This window comes from Cavia porcellus, unplaced genomic scaffold (assembly GCF_034190915.1).
Source record: "Cavia porcellus strain 051 isolate PalLab524CR breed Dunkin Hartley unplaced genomic scaffold, mCavPor4.1 scaffold_18, whole genome shotgun sequence".
Lineage (NCBI taxonomy): Eukaryota > Metazoa > Chordata > Mammalia > Rodentia > Caviidae > Cavia > Cavia porcellus.
In genome coordinates, this window is record NW_026947501.1 from 56,033,245 (window position 1) to 56,059,229 (window position 25,985).

Here is a 25,985-nt window from a genome sequence, read left to right on the forward strand (position 1 = left end):
CAATCAAGTTAACAATGAAGCTTAACTGTCCCATATGTGCAGCAGGATACAAGTACAGGAAAGAATGCACCATCATTGCCCATGACCACCAAATTAGAGCCAGGCCAGTATCCTCTTACTGCGTAACTTCATATATTCAAGTAATGGAATACTACTCTGCTGATACAAAAAAGGATAAACAAGTACATGAAGTATGATTGAGAAACACAGTAAATGCTTCATTTTTAAAAAGCACAATTAAACACATATTGCAATTTCCCCCTCAAAATATTCTGTATCAAAAAAATACTCTATCACTTCAACACTTATTCCAACATTCTATCCACTTTCTGAAGCAGTTCTATAAGTCTTCTTTCATGTGTGTCTTTAGTTTTACTGTCATGCCTGCCCCAATGTTCTGAGTCAATTCAAGTACTCTGCTACTGAGCTACACCCCCAGACCGTAAACCAATTTAAATTATTTAGTTTTTATGGTCGTATGGAGTTTGAAAGAGCTACAAATTGCACAAATGTGAAATTTGTTAAAGTGGATGAGGACTATATTTGTTAGAGCTCTGTAAAGAAACAAAATCAACAGAAAACATGTGTAAAATTATGCAAGAGGATTTATTAAGTGGGCTTACATAATTAGAAGCAGGGGAGTCCACAACGGCCATCCCCAAGATCAGAGAGAGACAAGTCCACAATGGTATCTATGGGCTCAGAGGCAAAAGAACCACTGGTGAGCGTCCATACACTGGAGAGCCAGAGGATACAGCAGCTGCTCAGTATAAGCTGGAAGCTGGAAAACAAAGCAGACCAGGGGTGCAGCACCAAGGAGAGTTCAAAGGCCTGGAAGCTCGCTGCAGGGTCACTGCTGCGAGTATACACTAGAAGGCTGAAGCAACTGGAGACAATGTCCAAAGGTGGTAATGAAGAGCAGAGCTTTCAGAAAGAGGCATACTTCCTCCTTCCCTTTTTTATTCCATCCAGACTGCAAGACTATTGGTTAGTGTCATCCTCATCTCAGGAGGGCTCTCATCCCTCGTTTATTGGCCTACACATCAGTTAACCAGAGACACCCAGAACTGGGTTAGGGGTTTCTTAATCCATTCAAGTTGAAATAACATTAAGGGTCACAAGGACCCACCATGTTTTTGTGAACCTTGCCAGCAGACAGCATTTGGCAGCAACATTCTCTGTATTTTTAATTACATCTTACAAAAACACTCACAAATAAAGACTTGCAGAACTGCTTCAGAAAGTGGTAAAAATGATTCGATCATGATGTTCTAAGTCAGAGGGTGTATTGTGAAGGTCACTAATATAGCAATACAGCTTTTACTGTAATACATTCTTAAGATGTAGACCTTCATAGTATATTTTGATCATACCATGTATCACACAATATTTATGGTTAAGAAAATAATGTTGAGCAAAGGCAGCAAGACAGAAAAGAACAAAATACCATTCTATACATAACACAAAAACAAGCAAGAAAAATTGTACTCTCTTGGCATGACTACATATGTAGTGAAATTTAAAGACAAGGAAGTGATTCATATACAAGTTAGGGTTGTGGGTACATCTAGAAGGGAAAAAGGGCTATGACTGAGAAGGAAGCAATATTCTGGTGGAGATTTTTGTTTTTTGTTTTGTACCGGGGATCAAACTCATGACCTCATGCTTGCCAGGCAGGCACTTGTGCTGTTGAACTAAACCCCCAGCCAATTCTTTCTTTTTTTGAGGGGAGGGGAGACTGGGGATCAAACTTATAACCTTGCACCTGTCAGGCAGGCACTTGTGTCACTGAGCTAAACCCTTAACCCTTAATTCTTTCTTGACTTTCAGAGTATTTTTCTCTTCTGGTACTGGGAATTGAACTCAGGATCTCGTGCTTGCTAAGCATGTCCTGTACCACTGAGCTATATCCCTGGCTCTGGGTGCTGTCTTTTAAATTAGCCAGGATACTGCACATTTGTATTTTCTAGTCTTGTGAGTAAAGACTGTGGGCTGAAGCAAGCCCTCCTGAGGAGGAGTAACTAGGTGTGCATCTTCTAACAGAACTGTTTCTTAATATAACCTTAGAATGCTCCATTGGCTGGTCTACCACAGGTGGTGATACACAGAATAGGAAAGCTGTAAGAGTGGAAAGCACTGGGTCTTGTGTGAATAAAAAATTGTGTATAAAGTAGTAAAACATCAGTAAAGTAAAAAATTTCTGAGGAAAGTTGAAGTTGCTATTTTTCAGGATCAGCCTCGGCTCTTGCTCATGGTAGCTATATGTGTTTTAAAGGGCAAACCAAGTTTTCTTTGATAGCCGAGAAGCTTCCCGAGGAGATGATGCTGCTGTGCTTTCAGTTACCTTCTATCTTCTAGCCATCTATAAGGTTAAGGGAAAGTACTATCGAAGCCTGCAGGTGCCTTTGAGTCTCACCGCTAATCCAAGCCTATTCTTGTGCAGTGGACTAAACTTGGCAATTTAAAAAAAATTTCAAAAGAAAGAAGCCAGAGTAGTAGGTATTGGCTCTGTAATGGGCTGAGTCCTCCTAAGAGTCTTAGCCCTCAGAGTGGGACCATGAGGTCATTAGGGGAGGCCCTAATCCAACACGACTGGTGGCCTTATAGAAACAGGGTAGATACAGATACCTGGAGAGAACCCAAGTAAAGCAGAGATCAGACTGATGCTTTTAAGAGCTAAGGAATACTAAACACTGCCAGTGACCCACTGGGATCCAGGGCTGGAAGAGATTGCTTCTCACAGACCTCAGAAGGAAACAACCCTGCCCATATATTGTTCTCAGACTCTCAGCCTCTACAATTACGGATTTCCATTCAAGCCACAGAGTTCACGGTACTTTGTTACCGGAAGCCCTGCAAATTAAGCTATAAATTACTAAGGTTGGTTTAGTTAGCAAATAAGACTGCTTAAAATATTTAATATAATTTGAAAGGAAAGTTTTGGAACAGTTTATAATCCATTTCAGAAACAGGACACATCAAACATATTAGACATTATCCACCTGATATGGGGAAAAATTAGGGAAAACCAAAATAAATCATTTAAAACAGCTCACATTACATTCAGCAAAGTTACTAAATAACATTTTAAAGAAGTATAGCCAAATTTCCTTGATGTAAGTTAACTATATTCCAAATGCTGACTGTGATGAGACCACCAGGACCCCTCATGAATTTCTTACATTCATTCCTAGCTCTGTTTGCAATAATTCAACTTAACCTTACTTTTTTGGAAATCTGTTCACACTCCAGTTTAACTTCCCATTTTATTTTTTCTTCTTGAGCCTCTTCAACTTCTGTATCATCTATTTCATCATCGATTCTGCAGCAAAAATATCAAATAACACAGAAGGGTTTTTTCAGCCTACAAGTGGTTCACATCAAATTAAATTCACTGCTTTGGTTTGTCTTAATATTTGCCCTCAAAGAAATTAAAACTTCAAAATCTAAACTCTCCAGATATATAATGTACACAATTATGAGTAAATGTGTTTGTGAATAATCTGTAAAATTAAGATTTTTAGATTATATGAGCCATACATGTTCTTAATGATCAAGAATTAGCTGCTATATAAATTGTTCGTTCATCCATTGTTTCAACAAATATACAAATATATTCTTTTAACAAACACAAATATACAAATATATTCACCATACAGCAGGTTCTAAGCTTTATATCCTGGGATATAACAGTGAAAAAGACAAACCTATTCCTGCTTCCTGAGCGCTAACTGCCTGGGGAAAAAAAATATAAAGCATTTCAACCTCATAAAGCAGAGATGCATATATGAAGAACACTGTAAACCTAGAATTGAGTGCCAGGGGCTTTCTGGATCTAAAAGACCATCAGTGAGCAAAGAGAAATGTAAGAGAGAAGAGTTATTTTAGGCAGAGTGCAGGGTGCCTTCTGGGGTTAGAAGAGAGAAATACATTCCAGTACAAAGGTGGAAAAACCTGTTTTCAGACTCCCAGGAATGAGATTACCTCCCACAGAAATCATATAATTACCTGAGAATATGCTAGCAATACCAAAAATGAACCTAAAATAAAGCAATGGAAAAATAAGATAACAGTGAACAAGTGAGTGTTCTGAAACCACACACTATCAACTTGACACTGCCCACTCCAAATCTGGGTTCACTTTTACCACTTCATTAAGGTCCACAAGTCTCAGCCCTCATATAAACAGACTGATATGCAGACTAGCACAGAGCTGACTACCTTCTCTGTAAAGCAATTCTGGAGGGACTTAACCCACTGAGCTACATTCCCTACCCCTTTTTTAAACAGGCACTCACTAAGCTGTTGAATTGGCCAGGCTCTGTTTGAATTTGCAGTCCTGCCTCAGCCTCCCAAGGTTTGTGAATAACCTTTAAATTACAGACTTGTAGGTGTATCTCACTAACTAACCACTAAACAAACACTTTTAGGTCAGCTTCAGGCATCCTGAGCTCTGTTGGAGCTCTTCTTCCCTCATGGCTGCTAATTCTTAGTCTCCTCTGTTGGTTCCTCTTCTTTACAACTCTGAAAAGCCTCAAACTCTTCTCTGTTTGTACTCTTGTTACTGGTGATCTCCTGTCCCATGGCTTCTGACCCTATTTACATGTAATTAATTTCAACATTCAAGTCTCCAACCCAGAAACCTCTCCTTAAAACACAGCCAACTTCTCACTCAACACATCCTCCTGGATTTCAACCAGACATAATTTTAATGTATTCAACACTGAATATGATGGCTCTGAAATCCAACCTGCCTGCTATCTTAAACAGCAACCCATTCTTCCAACTTGAGTCCTGTCACACAACCTCCATGCAAACCTGAGGAAATCCAGTTAATTCTAACTTCAAAATGCCCACATGCAACTGCTTCTCACCACTAAATGATACAAGCTGCTCCTGCTCCCACAGGCCCTGTGACTCTGCTAACACATCAGATAGTGTCACTGCCCTCGAAAAGCCCTCAGGCACACTCATCTCAATCGGATAAATGCTAAAGTCCTCTGGCACCTTTAAGTCCCTATCCCAGCTGCCTCCCAAATCCTCTCCAGCACTACCCAGACCTCTGGACCTAAGTTACCCCCACCCAGTCCCACCACACTCTCCCCACCTCCTTATCCCCACACAGAACACTCCTCCCCACACCAATATCCTGCACCTCTGTCCAGTTCTGAGGCTTTTCCTCAACTGTCTTCTTTAAAAATCAACACTCAACACGTTCCCTACCATCCCACTAATTCTTTTCTTTCCTTTTTTATTTATTTATTTTTTAATGTCTTCTTGAGATACAGTCTCACTATGCAGTTCAGGCTGGCCTTGAACTCTGATCCTCCTGGATCAGCCTCCCCGAGTGCTGGGATTACAGGTATGTATGACCATGCCCAGCTCAAGTACTTCTTAACCTCCTACTCTTTCACCTTCTCCATGGTGTTTATTATTATCTGAAACCACTATGTACTTCTTCTATATTGTCTGTCTCTTCCTCTCTCCTAGAATACACATTTTTGAATAGAAGCATTTTTATGTTTTGTCCATTTATTACTATAATGCTTGGGCCTACAGTGCCCCTATGTAGCACGTGCTCGACAAAACTGAAAAAAAAAAAGTTAAATGAGTATTTTCAACACAAACTAGTAAAAGAAAAAACCCAAAACCATAAAAGATCAATACTCTGAGCGCATAAAGCAAAAAAAAAAAAAAAAAAAAAAAAAATCCTACTTTTAATGCACCAAAAAATAATGCTGGGGCAAAGACAAAAGGCAAAATATAAGTACAATATTTGCAGAGATCATTAAATTTGAATAAGACCAACAGCCAAAAAGAAAAACAGACAAACAGGATGAAAAAACAGACAGTTCATCCTGGTCCAGATCATTCTTCAACAGCTGTGCCCAGACTGGAGCCTGAACCCAGCCAGGGCCTTCACACTGAGCTACACTCTCCTCCTTTTTTTATTTATTGAGACAGAGGCTCATCAGGTGGCTAACCTACTCAGGCTGGGTTTGTATGTGCAACCCTAGCCTTCCATGGAGCCAGGATTACAAGTATACACCCATTTAGGTGGCTTTTCCACCACTTTCAATCATGTTTCCGTGAATGAATTGTTCACCCAATATTTTCTAGTAGCTTTAAAAAAAACTTTTTTGCCAGGCATAGTGGCACTCACTGTAATCCCAGCAATGGAGGCTGAGGCAGGGAGATCACTATTCAAGGCCAGCCTGCACTACAAAGTAAGAGTACACCGTTTAGTAAATCTTTTCTACTTTATTTTGTGGTCATTCACTTTGTTGAGTTGATCCAGCTTCTCTTTTCTTCCCTAGTTTTGTTTTAGAAGGTAGGTAATCAAATCACAGGGCCTGAAATTACACTGAGCAATTCAATCTTAGCTTTGCCGTTTACACTGTACACTGTAGGTTACATAATCATTGCCTCAATTTCCTCGTCTGTGAAAAGGAGGATAACATTATTTTCTCATTAAGATTGTTGTGAGGATTATGGAATGTAATTCACATAAAGGGCATAGTAAAGGTCTTAAGGGGAGCCTGAATTAAGGTAATAATTTCAATTAAGATGTCAGAGATTGGGCCAGGGATATAGCTCAGTGGCACAATTGCCCGCCTGGCAAGTATGAGATTAAGTTCGATCCCTGGTACCAAAAAAAAAAAAAGTCAGAGATAAAAAACGAACAGACAAGAGTACCCATAAAGAGGTAAACCGAATAGGAGTTAAATTTGGGATGAGGGAAATAAATGAAATGATGCATGACTGGGTTTCAGTCTAGGGAAACAGAAAAAAAAGATTCCAGAGATGATTTTTAACACTTCGAGCTCAAAGAATTAAAAGTGAATGGACATTCTATGTAAACTACATGCATCTTCAAAAACGAGATTAATAAATCGGAACCACGGGGCCAGCAATCCTAACTTGACTTCTCAATATCAACGTTAAACCCGAATGGTGTTTGCTGCGGGGGGTTGTTTTTCAGACAGGTCTCGCCATGTAATAATTCAGGGTGGCCCCAAACTCATCGTGATGCCCTTGCCTTAGCCTCCCTGATCGCTTAGATTACAGGCGTGCACAGCAGCACGCCCTGATATTTGCTGCTTCGGTTCCAAAAATTTGTGCTTTTGGTCTTCGATACGTAAGAGCCTCGCACGTGTCTGGGAGAACCGCGAGCGGTCTCTGCCCGCGGGATGGGGCAGCGAATCTCGGCGAACGCGGGGCAATACGCCCACCGAGCCCGGCTCACCGCTGGCACAGGTGCCCAGGAAGGAAGCTCCTGGCCCCCACCCGGACTGCACTGGCCTCGTCTCCCCGCGCCCCTGTGACCACGCCACGTGCGATTCCGCCCCGCGCAGCCCGGACGCGGCCTCCGAGGGCACGAAGGGGCGGGGCCGCCGGCCACCTAGACTTAATTAAAAGGATGAGGGATGATCACCTTTCGTCAGAGTCCGGGGCCGATCTTTTGCCGAGGGCCGGGTTGGGAGGTTTTGAAAAAAGATTTTCAAAATCCATGACCACACGAGTAACCGCCCTGTCGCCAGCCGGGCAGCTACATACTGAGAAGCGGCGACACCAACAGAATCCCGTGTAGTACGCACGGTCACACGCTCCGCCCCGCGCACGCGCTGCCCGTCCTGCGTTTGCGCCGCCCCGCCCCGCCCCGTGACTCCGCCCACGTCCGCTCCTCCCCGCCCTCCGCCGGGCCGCGCAGGCGCAGTCCTCGTTGCGTGGCTCTCCTTGTACATATTCATCTACATTATGGTAGCAATCTAGTAGAATATTTCTTTAATCTAGTAGAATTTTTAAACCTACTCCTTAGGATTCTTCTCTTCCTGGTGAAAACTCTTCTATCGCGATCGGGAGATTTCTAAGGAATGGTGGCAACTTCTCACCATGGTGAGAATGGTGAAAATGGTGGTGGCTGATTTGAGCACGCCACCACCTTTATTTTAGAAACGTTTCAAATTTTAGCTGATTTAATCCTGGCAACCACACTGGAAAATGGGGACTTTTTTTTTTTTTAATCGGTACCAGGAATCGAACTCACGACTGCCTCCTCGCAAGGCAGGCACTTACGCCGCTGAGCTAAATCCCCAGCCCCTAGATGGGTACTATTACCATTAGCGTTTTTCAGATGAATAAACAGAGGAGTAGACAGGTAATGTTACTTGTAGGGTCTGTGCAATCAGAAAAGAGATGCGTAAATAACTGAGGCAGGAAAGAAAATTCATTTAATTAAGAAGACTAAGTACGAAGAGGATAAAGGTGGGGAGGAGCACATTGGTTGAGAAAACTTTTTGAGGGGTGAATTTGAGTTCAGTCTTGGCATAATTTCCACAGCAAGGGATAAAATTGGAAGTAAATGGACATCAGTTATAAGAAGGCAGCAAAGGAGGGCATGTTTGGAAAATACTTGTTCACTTTTGGTTAGTATAAGGACAAATAAGGGAATAATACAAACTGCTGATTAGGCCGATGACAGAGAATCTATCTTAACAGACTGACTTCTGACATGAATCAAGGTCCACTCCACCGACGAGTGAAGGGAATGTTTGAAGTCAGATATCTCTCTCAGGAAAATACTACTTTCCATGTTTGTGATGCAGGCAATCACATTCTTTTGTATTTGAACAGTTACTAAAATATAAAAGAAAAATTAATGTGATAAAAACCAATAGTATCCCCTCTTCAGAGGGAAGAACTATATTATACAACTCGAATTATTACTTTACATAGTTTTTCTTATTTAAAAAAAAAAAGTACACAGCAAAGAAAACTAGACATAAAAGGAAACTAGATTCTCTACCTATTATCTCAAGTGGTCCCTTAGGGAAAAATTTTACTTTCTATCCTCACGACATTGAACTTGGCTGACACAGCTAAGTTTATTCAACCTCAGCAGTAGTGTCACTTGGGTTCTGCTATTTGTTCCGAGAGTCTTGTCCTTCAAGGGATGTTAGAATGTGTAGCAGCATCTCTGGCCTCTATCACTAGATGGCAGTAGCACCTGCTCGCCAGGCTTCACTCGTTGCTGAATAACCTCTGGGGGTGGGGGTGGGGGGGGATTATCAATTCCAAAATTAGAAATGCTTCCATCAAGAGACATGACAATCTCTCTATTCAAACTATCTTTCTGCCCCGTAGGGCTCCTCAATCCAATGAATCAACAGGTAAAGAAAGGATTTACTATCTTAGCAGGGGTGATCATGTTAACGGGACTACATAATGAAGTTAAGGAAGAGTAGGTCTAGAAACGAGGCAATTTCTTGGGGAAGGCAGAGCTAAGTAATCCTGAGTTAAAGTCAATAGAAAACATTCCCAGCACAGGCAGCACTGGCCTGGGCCTAAATGGGTTACCTACCACATCAGGAACCAAGACCAAATGAAAGCAGAGGGAACATGGCAAAGTAGAAGGTAATTATACAAATACCAACTATCATCACATGACCCAGTAGCAAAAATGATTATGATAGAAATATTTCATGATTAATGTGGTAGAAATCTGCATACATATGCATATGTGAAAGTAGAATCGTGTTGCATAACAATGTTTTGGTTGGGGATGAACTACATAATTGACAGCTGATCCATAAAATTGGGGAGTTTTTTGGGGTTTTGGTACTGGGGATCAAACTCATGGCTTGTTCTTGCCAGGCAGGCACTTACACTGCTGAGCTAAATCGATGGCCCTCCATAAGATTGTTAAAGAAGCTGAAAAATCCCTATCACCTAATGACATTAGTACTGTTCTAACATCATAGCACAAGGCATTATTTGCATTCATGGTGATACTGGTATAAAGAAAGCTACTATGCTTCCAGTTTCATAAAAATATAGCATATATAATTATGTACCATATGAAATTTTTTGGTAAATGATAACATGAATAACTAGTAGGTTTCTGTATTAACTATACTATACTGTTTATATTCTTACTTAGGTAAAAAAAAAATGTGCTTGAAATCAGTATGCCATGTTATACCAGCAGGAGCCTCATATATCTCGTTATTCTCTTTGTAAATTTCTGAAATTTACACTGTGATCTTCACCCAGAAGCAAAACTGACTAAAACCACATTTCTGATAACATAGTCCTGTCACTAGTGATGCATGATTGCATTCACCTGTCCATCCATTTAAGTTTTCCCTTCTCTCATTTCTCTGCCATCTATACAGATGATTTTATGGTAGCTAGTTTTTTAACTTATTATTTAAGTTATAAATTATGAAAGGTGACATGAGCCTAACCTAAAAGAACAAGGAGAAAAATAAACATCACCCCAAAGTAGAAAAGAGATCTTTTATTCTTTTTAGGAGAAAAGACTCATATACCTTTTTAAATTGGTACGGTTTCATCAGGGCGGGTAGAGCTATGATTTTGTTATCATCTTGATCTGGAAGCTCAGTATAGATTCAAGAGAAGCCCATAGATGCCTCATTGAAAGTATATACTTGATAATTTTGAAATTGGTCATCTTGGCTAGACTTACACTATATCTTCCAGTATTCCTCCCTGTATGTTTAGGGAGGGCTGTACAAAAAGGTTTTGCACAAAATTGGGAAGGTAGTCACAAAATGACAGCTGTATACTTTTATTTACATTGAGTTAGTTGGTGAGAGGCAACATCTGTTGTGGAGTCACCTCATAACTCACTTTCAACCTCCTCCCAAAGTTGTAAAAGCAGATTTTCCTGTAGCATTGTACTGAACTGGGCTAATGTATCATAGGGCTTGAGGATCTCCCCCAATGCTTTCTGTACAGCCTACTGCCGGTAGAAATCTTAATGCAAGCTGTAAGCAATGCCAGTTTGTTTTTGTGGTGCTGAGATTGAACCCAGTGCCTCCTGTACGCTGAGCAAGCACTCTGCTACTGAGCTTCATTCCCACCCCACTTGTTTGACTGTAGCAGAACACGTAACATTGGATAATTCATAATGAACAGACGCTTGGCTGGAGAGTTAGCTCAGTGGCATAAGCATCTGCCCAGCAAGCACACAGTCATGAATTCAATCCCTTGTAACAAAAGAAAAAAAAGAAAAGAACAGACACTTATTTCCTCATAGTTCTGGAAACTGGGAAGTCCAAGGTCAAGAAGCCAACATCTGGTCTAGTGAGGGCCATCTTGTGTCTTCTCATGGCAGTAGGTAGAAGGGCAAGAGAGAGGCAGACTGTGTCTTCATGTGGAAGAGGAACAAACAAAAGAGAGAGAATCCACTCCTCTAAGACCCTTTCATAGGTGGAGGTCTTGTGACTTAAACACCTTCTATAAAGTCCCACCTTTCAACATCATTGTATTGGAATTAATTCCAACACATGAATTTTGGAGGACACATTCGTAATAGTTGATGTCTTGGGTCTGGGGCAGAAGGCAGCTTGGGAGAGTTGTGAGTAGTGAAAAAGAAAATAAAGGAATCATTCCAATGATGCTCTTGCTTTCCACAACTTTGTCTTGGACAAATAGAAACCTGTGCTTTGTACAGGTGTCCTTTGGACTAAAGTCAGGGTGGCACAGAATTTTGAACTTGTAAAACACTGGAAGGAATCAATAAAAGCTTTTGTAGCTGTAAGAATATGAAAAGGGAAATTCTTTAGGACAAACACCATTATCAGGAAAACAGAAAGTAACTGAATAATTTACTAGAAGACAAACATTAGATGTCTATGCACCTAATAAAATGTCCTTATATGAAGCAAAATGTGATACACAGAATGGATAAAATCCAACATCATTTGAAGGATTTTAATTTCTTTTATTTGATTCCTTCATCAAGTAGAAAAGAAAAATGAGCAAAGAATTAGAAAATAAGAAAATAATAAAAGGAAATAAAATAAACAGACACAGAGCAAAGGCCTAAATGAACTAATAAGCTAAAGGCCAGGGTAGAGATGATCCTGTAGGGAAACTGGAGCTGCAAAAGACAAAGGACCAATGGAACCCATGGAGCTGGCAAGGGGAGCCCTGGGTAAACAGCACCATGCAGATACAAACCGGCTACTTTTTGTTTTTTTAAACCGTTCTCCTACATTTTCTGCCCTAGAACACTATACAAAACTTATATTCAGGAACTTGCTTGGTTTCCTCTCCACATCCCCCCCCCCCCCAGCATACACAGAGCTCTTGTCTCCGTTCCTTCTAATAAACCAGATACCTCGGTCTATTCCCCTTTCTGCTCCATCCTGCCCCTCTGTGCAGCCTCATACAAGAACCCACAGAATGAAAGAGCCAGGTACAACCTCAAGACTCAAAACAAACAATGACAAAAAATTTCTTTTCGGGAAAAATATATGCACTTACCACAAAATTCTTAGTAGTAAGTTATCACTAGAAGAGAACAGATAGAGCCTGAGAGAGTATGTATAAAATCCCTAACTCATCCTAACTGAGAAGACTTTGCACACTGGGAAATAGGTATGTCCTCCAAGTCACTTTTACTTAACATTGTCAGGCAAGAGGCTAGGGCAGGGCAAAGCTGGCTGGGGAAGAAGGCGTGACCTGAGAATCACAAAATCCCAGGACACACAGAATGGATCCCATGGCCCTGCGTGTGGACTTCATGTGAGAACGGGAGCAGTGGCCTGGATGTGACATCAGCCTGGAGAGTGGGAGAAATGAAAAGGATAGTCCGCATTGAGCTTTTTGCCTCTTGCATGGTGACACATACCCTGTCAGATGTACCTGTTTCCCTACCTTTATTTGACCCAAACTTGCTTTTCCTATCTTTAATGCTACAAATGTGACATTTTGCTACCATTTATGCTTGTCTTTGTTAGTTTTTGTTCAGGACAGAAAGAATCTAGAAATCACCTCTAGCAAGAAACTCTAGTACCCCCAAACTCAGTAACAGTTGTGCTGGGTGTGCTAGAACTGGAGATCTTAGTGAGTGCGGCGAAAGAACCTGAAGTCCTGAGGATTAGAAAGGAAAAAAAACAGTGTTAGGGATTACGGTGTAATTCATTGGCAGAACATGCGCCAAGCATGTTCAAGGTCCTGGTTCAACTTCTAATATCAAACACATAAATAAGCAGAGCCTGGTGGCACATGCCTATAATCCCAGCACTTGAGAGGCTGAGGCAGGAGAATTGCCAGGAGTATAATACCAAACTGGGCTACATAGTGAATTCAAGGTCACCCTAAATAACATAGAGTGACACTGTGTCAAAACCAACAACAACAACAACAACAAAAAAACCCACCAAGTTCTTGGTAACTTGTTATATAGCAGTAGAAAACTAATAAAAATATCAAATTCTTAGGAATAAGTCTATAAAAGATGAAAGACATCTAGACAACAAAACGAGAGATGGGAATTCTGAATATCCAGATGTGAAGATAGTACACAGTCATAAAATAAAAGTAACCCCACGCAATTGTCAGCTTTGAAATCAACCCATAGATCCCTTGCATCACTGATTTTAAAAAAAGATTTCTTAGAATTTGGTAACTGTAAAAGTTGTATTAAATTCTAAACAGGTATTTCTAAACTGTGGATTAAAATTTGAGAGTAAACAGTTAAACATAATCATGAGATCAGCTGTTTTCTATCCTGAGGTAGAAGAAATCCCCTAATGGTTTCTTTTTTTTTTTTTTTTTTTTTTTTTGTCTTTTTCCTTTTTACCGGTACCAGGGATCGAACTCAGGACTGCCTGCTTGCAAGGCAGGCGCTTATGCCGCTGAGCTAAATCCCCAGCCCCTGCCCTAGTGGTTTCTGAAAATAGAGCCTGACAGCTGTACCTTCATCTTGTTTGGAAGCAGCAATTTAAAGATACTTTTTCTGGTTTTTGGATTTGCAGTGTGTACATAAACCTTCCAAGGAATGTCAATAAAGAAATACTCATGTGTAATCTTAAAGTAAATCACCATGTAGATGGAACAGGAATTTCTCTCTCACATCTCTAAGGCTTCCAATCAGGTAGAAAACACATTTGTGAATAAGCAGTTATTTTGTGCCTTTGGATAGCTACAGTAAGTAAAGTAGTCATAATAGAGATAAAAACTAATGTTCTTTCTCTAGGCAAAATAGGCCTATTATTTGCAACTTTCTTATAAACACATTATGCACAAATGTGGCAATCTGCCTGCAGAATTATCAGTGTACAGGTCATGTCAATGGCTATGTTCAACTTTTTAAAAAGTGCAATTTCTTTTCTCCTTTTTGTGTATACATCCAAAAGTTTTAATTTCAAATTCTATCTAGTGATTGCTGTTGTTCCTGAACAATTCCATTTAAAGTATTAGTAGGACATGCTATTAATCAAAGGCAGCCAGCTATCTGGTGAGATTAACCATTAAACCCATCATTTTAATAAAAAAAATAAAGGACTTCCCCTCAGAACTGAGTAGTACACTACATTCAGTCATTTAAGAATTATTTCAGAAGGTCATGTTCTAAGTATAAAGAAATGCAATGCTTCACTGCTTCTACTTCTGAAATGTTTTTTTAAAGAGCAGAATTTATTTATTGAGAGAAAGAAAGCTTCTGTCTGAAGAGAGACAGAAGGGGTCCCAAGCAGGTTGCCCCTACTTCTGCAATGTTTGCAAGTATTTTACACACAAAAGTTACTCTTGTCATGAAATGTCAAATTTATGTAATTATTTTAATGATTAATTTTACCAAGGAATGGCTGGGTCAATCTAGTTTTAAATATCAGAAATTGTTGTATGCCAAGTTATTATTTTTCTTAAAGCACATGCAAGCATAATCATCATAACATTGAAGGAGAAGACATTTGCCTACTATTTCAGAAACAGAGTTATTTTGTTTTGTTTTTAAGGGCATAACACTGGGTTACAACAACCCGTCCCATATTTTTCTACTGTAAATTTATACTTCAGCATAATAGTACCTGGCTGTGTGTTCCAGTAGCTGTGCCTGGGGCAAACAGGATGTGTGTAAAAGTGTCAAGCTGGAATTTTTACCCACATAATGCTCCGACTAACAGGTTTACGTATGTTCACGACACCACTCTTTGGTGGATGTGACTCACAGTAGCTAAGCCCGGAGAAAGCAAAACACCCATCTGTGTATTCACCCACTTGACAGAAGAACAGCAAAGTGTGTACAAGAGTTCCAAAGCAGCAACAGGTGAGTTTTACTCAGGAAATGCTCACTGCTAAATTTCTGTGTATTTATGATTGGTTTTTTAAAAAGTTTTCTTTTGATTTTTCTAATAGAAGTCACCCAATTCTGTACAATGGCACATGAAAAACCAGATTTGCAAGTTGTGGAGGAGGTTGAAAGTGAATCATCAGATCTTTCATGCATAGATGATGAAGATGATAATGATTTTGATGTTGGCCATGCAAACCAAAGTTCCTGTGACAGTGAAATGGAACAAGAATTGACTGATACAGACACAGGGAATGCAGACCTCCTTGATTCAGATGAAGAAGAAAATAGCAACGTGAGTACATATTTGATTAGTAGAAATGGCACAAAATGGTCATGCAACCAAATGGAACAATCTAATGTTAGAACTAGATCTGCAAATATAGTGAGGATCTCAGCAGGGGTGAAACCTATTGGACAGAATGCCAGCACTGCCATTCAATGTTGGAAATTGTTTATAACAGATGAAATGCTCCAAGATGTTGTGAAATACACAAATGCTGAAATACAAGTAAAACGTTCTGTGTGTACCAATAACCATACTCAAAAATGTATTTATTATGACACCTCACTAACTGAATTGAAAGCATTCATAGGTCTGCTGTACTTAGCAGGGCTTTCTCATGGAAGTCGCAAGAATGTAAAAGACTTATGGAAAAGCGATGGGTGTGGGCTTGAAGTTTGTAGAATGACAATGACACTGAGAAGATTTGGTTTCCTTCAAAATTGCCTGCGGTTTGATGACAAAACAACTCGCCAAGAAAGAAAAAGAAGTGATAATCTGGCAGTTATACGTGCATGGTTTGAGAGATTTGTAGGTAATTGCCAAGCAATTTATACACCATCTGAATACATGACTATTGATGAATATCTTGCAGCATTTCATGGTCGCTGTAACTTCAGGCAGTATATTCCAAAAAAACCTTCAAAATATGGCATAAAAATTTATGCCCTTGTGGATGCAAAGACTTATTATACTTTCAATTTAGAAATTTATCCTGGAACTCAGCCAGCAGGTCCTTATTCCTATAGTAATAAACCAAATGATGTTGTGAACAGACTTGTTGCTCCCATATCCCAAACTGATCGGAATGTGACATTCAACAATTGGTTTACCAGTTTCCAATTGATGTTACATTTGCTAACAGAGCACAAGTTGACCAGTGTAGGAATTATACACAGGAGCAAAGCAGAAATTCCAAATGAAATGTTGCAGTTCCAAAACAGGGAATTGTATAGTACAATCTTTGGATTTCGGAAAGATATAACATTGGCCTCATATATGGCAAAGAAAAACAAACTGATACTGCTGATGTCAACATTGCACTATGGTGGAAATATTGATAGGGAAACCTCAACAAAACAGAAGCCTGAGATGATAACTTTCTACAACAAAACTAAAGGTGGAGTAGACGTTGTTGATGAGCTATGCAGCAACTATGATGTTACTCGAAACACAAAGCGTTGGCCAATGGTTGTGTTTTACTGGATCCTAAACATGTGTGGCATAAATAGTTTCATAGTTTACAAAGAAAATAACAAGTACAACATATCACGGAGAAATTTTCTTAGAAGATTGGGACTGGAGCTCATAAGAGATCATTTACAGGAAAGGAAAAACAAAATGTTTCTGCCCAGGGAATTACGCAAAAAAATTGTGGAGCACACTGGTGAGCTGACAAGTGAACAGGCAGGTGCAGCATCACAGAAACCTACTATAACAGGAAAGCGAAAAAGATGTCAACTGTGCCCTACAGAAAAGGACAGGAAAACAAAACATACATGTTACCAGTGTATGCGATACTTATGTATGGAACACACAGTTTTTATGTGTGAAGACTGCCTTGAATGTGATAGTTAAAGCAGTGTTTATTTTTGTGGTGGATTTTTGTTTGTATTTACATTGTAGTTCACGTAGGTTTTTATTTCTGATGTTATTTTTTAGGTTTTGTAAGCAAGTAAACAGCAGATATGAAAATGTTGATGGCCATGTGCTATGTCTATCCTTGGTTTTGACTGACAGCTTTGTTTTGCCATATTTGACTTTATTCTCTCCCCCCAAAAAAGTAATAAGAACTAAGGAGTAATAAAACCCAGAATGTGTAAATTTTGTTGTTAAAAAGAGAGGGAAAAAAAGAGCTCTAAAGGATACAACAGCAAGTGTGTTTAGGGGTGTTAAATAGCTGACCATATTAATGTTTTTGGTTGGATCATTGAACACAACTGTTTGCAGTCTCACTGTTTGAATGCCCACTTTGTATGCTTTGCTACTGTGATTTGAGCAACTATCTCTAAGATGATAATATGTAATCTATTAACTGGTGATTTCTTTTTTTTTTTTTTTTGTAGTTCTGTATTACTTGTACCCTTACACCGCTTTGTTTTGTTTTTCTCTTTTTCCTTTTAAATAAAATTTTAAAAAAAAGTTGATGTCTAAGTTAAGCACTCATTACATATCTGAAATTTTATTATTGATATATTTTTCAGCTAACTACATATTGTACAATATTAGCAGGAAGCTCCTGACAAAACAGGAAGATAAAGAGATAAGAATGGCCTGCCACCTAGGAAAGGAAAGCTAAGCTCATGTGCTGTCAGGATGAGATGTGTCTATGGAGCATGCAGTTGTTATGTGTGAAGACAGCCGAGGGTGTGGTTATTGAAGCAAAGATTATTTTTGTTGCAATATTCTATAAATGTTTTCATTATAGGTCATACAGGAATTTATTTCTGATATTGTCTTTTAGGTTTTGTAAGCAACTACACTGCTGATGTGAAAATACTCATGTTTATTCTAAATACTCAGTACATATTAAGGATTTAATATTTTATTTTAGTAATGTTACTGTTAACTACACATTGTATATATAAGAACCTCCTGACAAAACAGCAAGACCGGCAAAATGTCAATTATATCCTACAAAAAGGCCAGGAAAGGATAATAGTAGCTGTCAGAGAAAGCACACATGATGGACCCTGTGAAGCCTGCCTTAGGTATGATGATTTAAGTATAGATTACATTTTGCAGAGTTCTATTGGTATCTTCATTGTGATTCATATAAGAATTTATTTTTAGACTGCACCAAACAAGTCAATATATAAACTCTTGATGCTTTTTTCAGAAATACTTAAAAAATCATTTTGATGTTTTTCCTAGTACTTGTTTAATAAAACTCATAAAATTAAAATAATTCATCAATAGAAATAAATATAAGGTAGGAATTATACATTCACAATAACGCGCCTTTATGACACAATTGCTGTTATGCTCCACTGGCTTTGCGACAACCCTGCAGCCAGGAGGAGGTCCGCTAACCGCTTTGAGGCCTAGGGGCCTGGCGCACTGCGAACCCAACTCTTGGGCGGTAGCCTCGGGCAGAGATGGGCCCACAAACTTGGAGGGACCGCAGGATTCCGGCGAGGCCGCCTCCCCCGCCCCTCCTCAAGTCCCAGCGCTATCGGACGCGTCTCTCGTTGCCCGGACTCGATACCAGGCTGTCGCCTCCGCCGCTGCATGGAGCAGGGTGGAGTCCCGCCCCTCCATATGATTGACAGGCAGTTGCATCCAATGGCAGACGCTGTCGGCCCCGGCGGGCTGGGCAAGGGCCGCGGCTCGCGGAGGAATCTCTCTTGCCCTTTAGTCCCAGACAAGGTGTTGCGGCCGGCGCCATTTTCTCGAGCCGCCTTGTCTCGGGTGCCGCCATGTTGGTGAGGAGAAATCACCGTTACGGCTACTGTCCAAATCCCCGCGTCGCCGCCCGCCGCCCGCCCGCCCGCTCCCACGCCTCAGCCACCGGCGGCGAATAGAGACTAAAGCGGCAGCGCCGGGCCGTTGCCCAGTGTTTGCAGTTAGAGCCCCATCTCTCTGGCGTGGTTGTTAATAGACTGGAAAGTCTGTGTCTGTGTCGCTCACTAGTAACCGTGAGTTTTTACCACCTCGTCACCTGCCGGCGGCGGCCGGGAGCAGGAGCCCGCAGGCGGCGCAGGGGGCCTCCTCCCCGCGCCCCGCCGCCGCCAGCGCCGCCGCCGCGGGCTCCAGACCTGCCCTCCAGCCCCGCCCCGTTCTTGACCAAACATGACAGACTCTGAACATGCAGGGCACGACAGGTCGGGACGCCTTCTTGTCTGTCTTTCTGTCGGATGAGAGGAGGGGTCGGGGCGGCGGGAGCGGGCCGGGGCCGGGCGCCTCCTGCATGACTTAGACGTCTCTGTGTGGCTCCATCACTTCCATGACGCGCGCCCTTCCGGGAGCTCGGGCTGCGGCTGCGGCCGCGGGCGGGCGGGCGGCGGGGGGCGGGGGAGCCGGCCCGGCCGCGCCCGCCTCCCCGAGCCGGGGTCCGCTCGCCGGCGCCGCCCCGCCTCCCTCTACCCGCCGCCGGGCACGCGCGAGCCCCCCGCCCCGGGCCGGCCGGCCGCGAGTGCGAGTGCGGGCCGGGCCCGGGGAGGAGCGGCCGGAGCCCGGTGCGGGCGCGTGCGCCCCTGACTCCTCCCCGGACTCCGCTAAAAATAAACGCGCGGGGGCTCAGGGAAAGCCCGAAGCCCGCGCTCCCCGCGCGGGCCATACCTTAGCCACAGTCTTGTCCCCTTTGCAATGGAGAACGGCCAATATCAAGTTCAGTATACGAACCCTCCGCCCCCAAAGACGTAAGACTTTGGAGCCCTTAGCCCATAGCACAGTTGTCGCCTAAAGTAGAAACTCCGTGGATGGTGCAACCGAGCCCGGTTTCCAAGCTGCTCTAGCTCCCTGGAACACTTAACCACTTAACTGAGATTTCTGATTTTTTTTTTTTTTCACTTTTATGCCTGAAGAGGCAGTTTTGATCCCATTTAACAGTTGGGGGTGGAGGAAGGGTGTTTTATAAAGTATACTTTAGTTTTGGGTAATTTCAAGTTCACATTATCTATTTTTTAAAAGGGAGGGGTTTCATTCATTAAAATTACTGGAACAAAAGCCCTTGCATCTGATTCTTATTTAGATAATTGATTGGAAATTTGGACCTTCATAATTAAGAGTTTGTGAATAGAAGTATACATTGTATTCTAATTAGATTATGTAAGAATTTTTAAAGTTTTTACCTTGGGAGTAAAGTGGAATATTTTTGATAAAGCATGACAAACACTGTTTGTTTTTTAAATTGAGAAGCAAAGATCACAAACCATTGAAATTTTGAAATAGCTAAATATCTGGCAATCTTGAAAGGGGTAAAAATGTGAAGCAACTTTTATACTGTAGTAACAAAAGTAGATCCCCAAAAAGTAATCCAAATAAATGTAGCAAAATTTAAAAAGGAAAATGCACTCCAAAATTCTGGTGTGGGAGCTTGCCCTGGACACGTTTCTTTTACTTTTTTTTTTTTTTTTTTTAAGGCATACTAATGGGACATGGCCTCATACAATGGAAAAGACCATTGAACTACCTCCTAGTCCCTGATATTTTTAGCATCTTTTTTCCGCACCTCTACAGTGCTGGAGATCAAACTCAGGGCCTAAGTGCTAGGCAAGCACTCTTCTACTGGTGAGCTTATACCCTCTCCCCTTGTTACTTTTTAATAATTATTATTAAAAAGAAAATTTTTGGAATGGGTTAACTATACTTTGAGGAACTTTCTAAGAATATCTGTGGACAAGCCAATAATGGTAAAATTTTTTTTTTTTTTTTTTTTATCGGTACCGGGGATCAGGCACTTACCCTGTTGAGCTAAAGCCCCACTTCAATAATGGAAATTTTGCTAATGCAGCCTAATATTCATTTTTTTAAATATGGAAAAAGGAATTTTGTTCTCATGTGTTAGTGGATAAAGTAATAGAAATAGGTAGAATTGTGTAGTCTACATAATGAAGAAACCATGTCATCAAGTGTAGGGGTCAGAGTAGTTAGTGGAACTGTGAAACGAGACTCAGAATTTTAAAGTGAACACTTTAAAGACCTTTTGTAAGGTATATGTAACAACTTGAGCATCCAAAGTAGAGATTAAGCACTAGTATTGCTTTGTCTATTTTTGTTTTTAAATGACCAAGAAAATATTTTCTAGTTAGCTGTGTTTTAATTTAGCCAACTAAGTGGCAGTATTTTTCTGGGACAAAAAGAGTTTATTCTGTGGTACTCAAGACTGAATCCAGGGCCTTCACTGAACTACATCCTCAGCTCTTAAAATTTTCTTTGAGACAGAATCTCCCCAGGCTAATTTGCCCAGGCTGACCTGGAATTTGTAATCCTCCTGCCTCAGTCTCCTGGAGTGTGGGATTACAGCATGTGTTGCCATCACACTGACTGGAGAGGGATTCTTTTTGCCCCCAACCCCCACCCCAGAAACTCTCAAAATGAAAGTACAACATCAAGACAGTAAATTAGGAGTCAGGAGAAATGGTTCTACTTTCAGCTTTGCAACTGCTTAGCTTTGAGAATTTAAGGAAGCTTAGATAATAGAAAGGTTCTGCAAAAAATTTTCAAGTTTCTTCAATATCAGTGGTTCTCAACTGTCTCTGGGGAGTTTTTAAAAAGTACTGTACTGGTGTGCTAGGTGTGGTGGCACACACCTGTAATCCCAGCCTTTGGGAGGCTGAGGCAAGAGGATTGTTGTGTGTTTGAGGCTGGCCTGGGCTCCACGGTTGAGTTCAAGGCCAGCCTGAAGTACAAAGTGGGACCCTGTCTTAAAAATAAATAAATGAATGAATGAAAGTACTGGTGCTGTTTCCTTCGATCTGGACCTCACCCCAGGTTTTAAGGTTTTTAAGTGTCCCAGGTAATTCTAATATGTGCCCAACTGAGGACCACTGTACAGACGATCATTGTTTCCCATTCCTAGCTAATCAGACTGACTTTGATATAGAATAAAGGTTTTCATACTGCCCACAGCAATTGAATCAGAATCTTTAGGGTAACTTGTGATAATTATATTTTTAATAGGCATCTAGATGATTCTTAAATAATTCTGGGGAAAAAAGACTAATCTGTGAACTCAAATATGCTGTGTTTCAACACGGTATCAGTTTTATACTACAGTGCAAGTTTCTATTAGATGAGGGCTATATAAAATTTGGTATATAGAACTAGGCATTGTCTCAGATTTTTTCTGGTGTTCTTGAAAACTGCACACAGGAAAAAAGTACAGTCTGACATAACTGCTTTGATTTTATGCAAACTAAAGTATTACTATTATAACTTACAGAATGACATTCTAAATGTAAATGCACTCACACAATGCATAGATTTCTCCTTTTAAATTATTTTACATATTTTCTATGGTAAACATGTTGTACAGGATTTCTTTGCCAAATGAGCAACTTTTAAAAAATGTCCATTTCATATACATCCCTTTCAATATTTTAATGCCTGAAGTGAAAACATTGTATTTTTATAACATGTTATTAATATAGCAGTATTTATAAATAAATCTGTAGATATGTAGAGTGCATAAATGTAGCCTAGTATCTAAAGATCTTTATCAAAAAAAATAGAGATGGAGAAATAGGGGGAAATCAAAGGGAGGTATAATCTTTGTCTCTCTTCATTCAGTTCTTTACTTCCTTTTCTCGGATCCAATTCTAGCAGCCTAGCTTTGTGTTTTAGCTGGATGTGGACCCAAGTAAAGCAGTATATAAACAACTCTTTTTTGTTTTGTTTTTGTTTTTTGCAGTGTTGGGGATCCAACCTAGGGCCTCAAGTGTGTTAGGCAAATGCTGTGCCACTCAGCTACACCCCACCTCCACAAACAACCCCTGAAATTTACTGAGTCCCTGCTTTGAACACATTTATAGCAGAGTAGGAAAAGATAAATATAGCTCAACACTATAGAATTTTCTGAACTACATTAGTGGTAAAAAGTTTGAAGGGCCTGTACTGGAGGAAAATTTAAATATTGAAATTATGATAATGATAATTTAAGTGTGAACTAGTATGAAAACGTGAACAATTAAAGATTTGATTCTTTGCTAGGAGGTGTAGGGATAACACTGAGAGGAGGTTATTTGTTGCCTATTAAGAACAATTTACCCACTTTGTTTTCATCTTTAGGCTTTTCTGGTAGAATAGAAGTTGGGTGTGGTCGTGCATGGCTGTAATCCCAGCTGCTCAGAAGGTAGCAGGATCATGAGTTTGAGGTCAGTCTGGATAACCTAGCAAGATTCTGTCTCAGAAAACAGCCTCTAACTAGTTAAAATTGTTAAGGTCCCAATTCTCCATAGTCCTCAAAATGAATTGAAATCTTGCCAAGAGACTGCCCTGCAGAATCTCAGAGGATGAGGGTGAAGGTGATTACATTTTCCATTTGTAGCAGAGCTTCCATTTGACTCTTGCATTAATATTATTTAGAGACTAGGTAATCATAGTGGTATTACAACATTCAGCAATTTATCCAAGATCCCACAAATATAGCCTGAGGAAGTATGCTGGTTCTTTCTTGCAGTGTTGTTTTCACTCTTCATTAAGTTTGCACACGGAAATGATGGGATAAATTCTGGCCTTTAATTCTTGAATAGTTTGGAATTGTAATGTATGTTTGAAAGGGCCACCATTTTTAATAAAATTCAGCTCTGGTCCTGATCTTTCTTCTAACTTGGTTATCACACTTCTTTTTTCATAATTGTTTTGTTTTTTTCTCCTCCTCTCTCTCCTTTTCCTCCTCCCTCAGCCCTTCAGGATTGAACCCAGGACCTTGCACTGGGCTGGGTCCTTTTAAAATTTTGAGACAGGATCTTACTAAAATTGTTAAGTTGCCCAGGCTGGGCTGAAGCTTGCTGCCCTCTTGTCTTACCCTATCAGAGTGCTGGGATTACAGGTGCTGATTATTTTTCTTATTTTCTGAACTACAAAACTATAATTTATTTTCAGTTTCCCTTTTCACTTTAAAAGTTGATATTTAAAAACGACAGATCCTTTTCCTCTAGAGTACACTTGGTGTTCTACACAGTAATTACGTTGCAAATTAATATGATTAGTAGAATTTAATTGCCTTTTCTGATCAGCCATTTAATCTTTTGGTTCCTGAATTAACTGATTTAACTCTTGTTGAAATTATCAAAGAGTTTTCTTTAGCAAAATTAAACAATCAGGTTCAGCGTTGATACTTGAAAGCACTATGATTCATAGGAAAATGTTTTCCTAATCTCTGATACAAATGATCTCATTCTTTAAAATTTTTCATTCATTAAGTGTTCATTCAACAGATTTACAGTGTTTCCTCTCTGCTAAGGGTAGTATTAAATACTGGGAAACAAACCTGAATACAGTATCATGAACTTAGTTTCCAAGATTTTATAATACAGGCAGAGAAACAGATTAGTAAATATGAGTCATAGTATAAGCACTGTGAGTGCAGAAGGGGTGTGTAGAAGGAAGTTGAGCCTCAGAATAGTGAGCCTGAAGGATGAATAAGGTTTGCCCAAGTAGAAGCAGAGATAATATGTATATGAAAAGCACAGAGAAATGAAATGGCACAGTAGGTTCAGGGATTTCTAAAGTGTTAGTATGTGGAGAGTGTGTAACTATAGTGTTTGGGGAAGCAGGAAAAACTTTAAATCAGTTTGAATGACCAGACTTATTCCTGATGACATATGGAGATCCTGTTAATTTTTTTTTTAAGTAGCTGAAGTATTAGCTGCATGTTGATAAATAGGAGTTAGGGAAAGTGGACAAAAGAAGGGAGGAGTTCAGTAGGAAGGAAGACAAGTAGGCTTTTGAATAGATGTTCTAAATATTGGTGTTTGAATGCCTTTAAAGTTGGACCAACCTTCTCTTCCCTGATAAGTCTTCCCAGTCAAAACTTGTAAACTCACCAACCACGGTGAGCTTCACTCATTTTGGTGGCTGACCCGCCCACTGCAGTCATTTGGGTTTGTTACCCTTTGTGATGTAGAAAACCAGGTTTTCACCTGGACAGGCTGGCTGCTAAAAAAACCTCACATTGGGGTGACCTTGAATTTACCAGATTAAACCTCTATGAGGGCTTCTCAGATATTCTTTCGTGTATCAGCATTCCCTGTAGTTGTGCAACACAGTGGTCTTGTTTTTCCGATTCACACTGATCTCAGAGCTTTGTTCAGACTCAGACATCTTAGTTAATTCATGCTCAAAACTACTAACAGTGGTCAACATTTGTCACTTGGGTTTCAGGTACTGTTTCAATTGCTTCATGTGATTTCCTCACAACAGCCTAAGGAAAGCTTTTATTATTCTTCATCTTTCTACAGATGGAGAAACAGAATGAAGAAACAAATACGATCAGACAAATTTCTCAAGTTCACAAAGTGAATCATTAGGAACTCACGTGATCTTAGTTCTAGAGCCCACGCTTTTATCTAAGGATATAAATTCCCATCACAAGAGAATATATGTAGATGAGAATGCCAGTTTATTCATCTAAAATGAGAACAGGATACTTGCATCAGTCTGTTCGCTTCCTATAAAATCCCCTGTGGAAAACTTAAAATTATCAAGAGTTGCCTAATGAACAAGTGCATGGAATTAGAGAATGGGTTGGTTATAAATGATTCGAGGCTCTCGTGAAATCAGATCCGCCTCTCCCGCGGTGTACCAGTCAAGCAGTTGCTTACATCCGTGTCTTGGTTGACCTCTAGTGTCCCTGCAGAGTCCCATGTATTCAGAGGAGAGGCTTTTGGATGGTGACTGGACAGTGTGAGTCCTGTACTCATCAGGGAATGCACTGTGAGGGTGGGTCACTGCCTCTGCTTCTTGGTACCAGGACTGGAGCGGCTTTGCTTTACCATGACTTTCTACCATGCTAATTGTACCCTTGAACCAGCAAACATTGACTGAACCTATTGGAAACTGAGAGCCAAATAAATCCCCTTTAAATTGTGAATGTCAGGTGACATATCCTAGTGATAGGAAAGTATCCAAAAATAGCTGCCTCACAGGGTA

At 40.4% G+C, this 25,985-nt stretch overlaps 2 protein-coding genes across 4 annotated transcripts in view; one reads left to right on the forward strand and one right to left on the reverse strand.

Annotated features, from left to right (window-relative positions):
• Positions 1-7,626, reverse strand: part of Zc3h8 (zinc finger CCCH-type containing 8) — a 42,390-nt gene extending 34,764 nt beyond the window's left edge. For both annotated transcript variants that reach the window (XR_010040813.1, XM_063230008.1), the window contains exons 1-2: positions 7,436-7,626; positions 3,226-3,322 (exon numbers count right to left, since the gene is read on the reverse strand). Coding sequence is in view for 1 of the 2 variants with exons in the window: in XM_063230008.1 (XP_063086078.1) it covers positions 3,226-3,322; positions 7,436-7,512 (174 nt within the window). In the remaining variant the exon portion in view is untranslated. The remainder of the gene's footprint in view (positions 1-3,225; positions 3,323-7,435) is intronic.
• Positions 7,627-17,907: 10,281 nt separating this feature from the next.
• Zc3h6 (zinc finger CCCH-type containing 6) overlaps positions 17,908-25,985 on the forward strand; it is a 54,436-nt gene continuing 46,358 nt past the window's right edge. Inside the window, exon 1 of one of the 2 annotated variants that reach the window (XM_063230011.1) lies at positions 17,908-19,213. In XM_063230011.1, the coding sequence (XP_063086081.1) occupies positions 19,182-19,213 (32 nt within the window). In that variant the 5' untranslated portion in view covers positions 17,908-19,181. The remainder of the gene's footprint in view (positions 19,214-25,985) is intronic. The other variant, XM_063230010.1, reaches the window with a different exon arrangement.